The sequence below is a fragment of the Brassica napus genome, chromosome C8 (assembly GCF_020379485.1).
Source record: "Brassica napus cultivar Da-Ae chromosome C8, Da-Ae, whole genome shotgun sequence".
NCBI classification, from domain to species: Eukaryota; Viridiplantae; Streptophyta; class Magnoliopsida; order Brassicales; family Brassicaceae; genus Brassica; species Brassica napus.
In genome coordinates, this window is record NC_063451.1 from 22839553 (window position 1) to 22842258 (window position 2706).

The following is a 2706-nucleotide window of genomic DNA, read 5'->3' on the forward strand; positions in this document are numbered from 1 at the left end:
AGTCTATTCAGGTATGGCATGATGCGTGGCTGAACACAAGCAACCAAGAGCGCCCAATGGGACCGCCGAACCAGGCTCATCTGGAGATTTTGGTCTCTGATCTAATGCTCCCAGAATCCTGCGAGTGGGATGTTCTCAAAATTCAACGTTTGGTACCTGACTATGAAGAGAAAATTCTACGCATTAAGCCAAGTCAAACCGGGGCTCCGGATAAGCTCATTTGGTTAGGAACAAAATCAGGCTCTTATTCTACTAAATCAGGATACTACTTTGTGGTGATTAGAGAAGAAGGAGGAGAAAATGCCCTGAATACTGCAAACTTTAACTGGAAAAAGAATGTCTGGGAGCTTGGATGTACCCCAAAGATAAGGACTTTTGCCTGGAAACTCTTGAAGGGAGCACTCCCCGTGGGAGAGAGACTTGCTGAACGTCATATCCCGATCGACCCAAGCTGCAAAAGATGTGGAGCCCCTGAATCTATTACTCATCTCTTCTTCCAATGTCGTTTCGCGAGACAGGTGTGGCGTCTGGCTCCATTTACAACTGAGGTGGAGACTAGCGGAATAATAGATTTAGCTGCGCAATGGCCCTCACTCTGCTCCACTCTATGTCTACCACCGGCAGGAATCACCTCCAAATCTCTGGCACCTTGGATTCTCTGGTGTTTATGGAAGTCACGTAACAAGTTTGTTTTTGAAGGCTCCTCAGGTTCCCCTGAGGACACTCTATCTATGGCTTTGAACCTTGCTAGAGAATGGGAATCAAAGCGAGAAGACGAGACCACCCGTAAACCACTAGCACCCCTGTCCGCCCCCCAGTTTCCATCAGGCACAGTGACAATCAGATCAGACGCAGCGTGGACCCCTGAAAGGACAACGGCGGGTTTGGGCTGGGTGATTTTCTCCCCTGAAGCACAACGACCTTTCTCCAAGCGGGTGAACTTTGTCTCCTCGGCCCTAGTCGCGGAAGGCCTGGCCCTCCTAGAGGCAGTTAGATCGGGAGTAAGCGAAGAACGGAGGATGGTGGCGTTCGAATCGGATTCGGCACAGCTTATTCGAGCTATAAATTCTGGCGAGGGAATCTCGGAGCTGTATGGAGTCATTGAAGACATTTTATCTTTTGCTTCTGTTTTCGAGTTTGTCTTCTTCTCTTGGATTTCTCGAGAGAAAAATGTGCAAGGCGATAGGCTAGCTAAACTAACTCTGAATGCTGTTGAAAATGTTGTTGAGAATTTGGTTGGAGTGGGTGATATAATTGCCCCCAACTAACTTTCGAGTTTTAATTTAAGTATTATGAGTTTCAAAAAAAAAGACACGTCTACAAATACAAAAAAAAAAAAATCAAAAGAGAGAGCGGATAAGAAGAGTACTGAACATTCCTATTGGAAGGAGAAAAAGGAGATGGTGAGACTGAGAGAAACAGAAGTGGTCCCGAGACTCTGTATCGTCTTTCTTCTTCTTCTCACTTCTGTTTTGATTGGTTTGGATTCCCAGACCAAAGAGATTGCTTATATGCACAAGAAAGTCACTTTCAGATATTTGTTTGCTCTGGAGTAAGTCCGTTTTCCTTTATATAATCGATTATAAAGATTTACATCGATATCACCACACAATATAATATAAGTTCAAAAATATATATAAAGAGATTACTCTTGAAAACCTGCAGACTTAAACCAGCACTAACATTCCATATATAGTATTTCATTATTTTTTATTTTATAAATACTCGTTTTTCCGTTACAGTTTTGTTCAGTTTTTTAGTAGCAATTCCTGTTTTGGTTAAATCTGCATGAAAATGTGTCTTTTTGTATATAACAAATATTTATATATAATACTTTATCCTCGCATAATAAACGAAGCCATATGTTCTCATTTCTAAAATATGTTTTTGTGTTATTTGTGATATTATGATTCAGGGTTGAGTTGTACATAGATGTTGTGGTTGCTGTATATAATATGGTTCAATTAGGGTTGGGTTGGTATGGTGTTGCACAAAAGACTTCCAATTCTAAATGGCTCTCTTACATCTTGGATCAGGTATACATTAACTCTCTTGATTTAGAGTATTTTTATTTATGTTACAGATATGTGCATGATATATAAATTTCGAAAATGAGTTAGACGGCGGTATACGTGGTGTTCTCGGGAGCATCTGCGGCGGCGCAACATTCATTGCTGGTGGTGACAGGTTCGAGGGAGCTTCAGTGGATGAAGTGGTGCTACAAGTTCACAAGATTCTGCTTCCAGATCGGAAGTGCCATCATCTTAAACTACATCGCGGTGGTGCTCATGGTCATCCTCTCCTTCCTTTCCGCTTTCAACCTCTTCCGCCTCTACTCCCCTAAACGTTATTTTCAGTTCAAGTCCTCCTAATTATATAATTACTCTTTAATCCTTTTCTTAATCTAGAATAATGTTGAGTAATGCAAAGAAAAGTGTGGTTAATTATTGATATGAATCTAAATTATATAATTTGTGTATCGTCAAGTGAATGCATATTTTTCTTATACAATAGATGAACAATAAATATCATGAGTCTATTGCTTGAGAATATAGGTGTGTACGTAGTACGTACTAAACAGAGTCTGTGACTTAACAATTGATTCATGATTTGTTAGTCTTGTACTCATTGATTGCTTGCTTTTTGCACAAAGTTTCATGATAGTATTATTAAAAATTTTAAGGGTACCGTTTGAAAGAGACTGAA

General features: G+C 40.4%; 1 protein-coding gene across 1 annotated transcript; it reads left to right on the forward strand.

Moving 5' to 3' along the window:
- Positions 1 to 1290: 1290 nt before the first annotated feature.
- LOC106402607 (CASP-like protein 2C1) lies at positions 1291 to 2511 on the forward strand. The gene is made up of 3 exons (XM_013843381.3): positions 1291 to 1552; positions 1916 to 2036; positions 2121 to 2511. The coding sequence occupies exons 1-3, from the start codon at positions 1293 to 1295 to the stop codon at positions 2370 to 2372; spliced, it is 633 nt and encodes a 210-aa protein (XP_013698835.2). The 5' UTR covers positions 1291 to 1292; the 3' UTR covers positions 2373 to 2511.
- The last annotated feature ends 195 nt before the right edge of the window (positions 2512 to 2706 follow it).

Coding starts and splice junctions, on each gene's coding strand:
- LOC106402607 (XM_013843381.3), top strand. CDS start 1,293: ATGAGTTTCAAAAAAAAAGACACGTCTACAAATACAAAAAAAAAAAAA. Junction 1,553..1,915: donor AGATATTTGTTTGCTCTGGA/GTAAGTCCGTTT, acceptor ATTATGATTCAG/GGTTGAGTTGTACATAGATG. Junction 2,037..2,120: donor TCTCTTACATCTTGGATCAG/GTATACATTAAC, acceptor AAAATGAGTTAG/ACGGCGGTATACGTGGTGTT.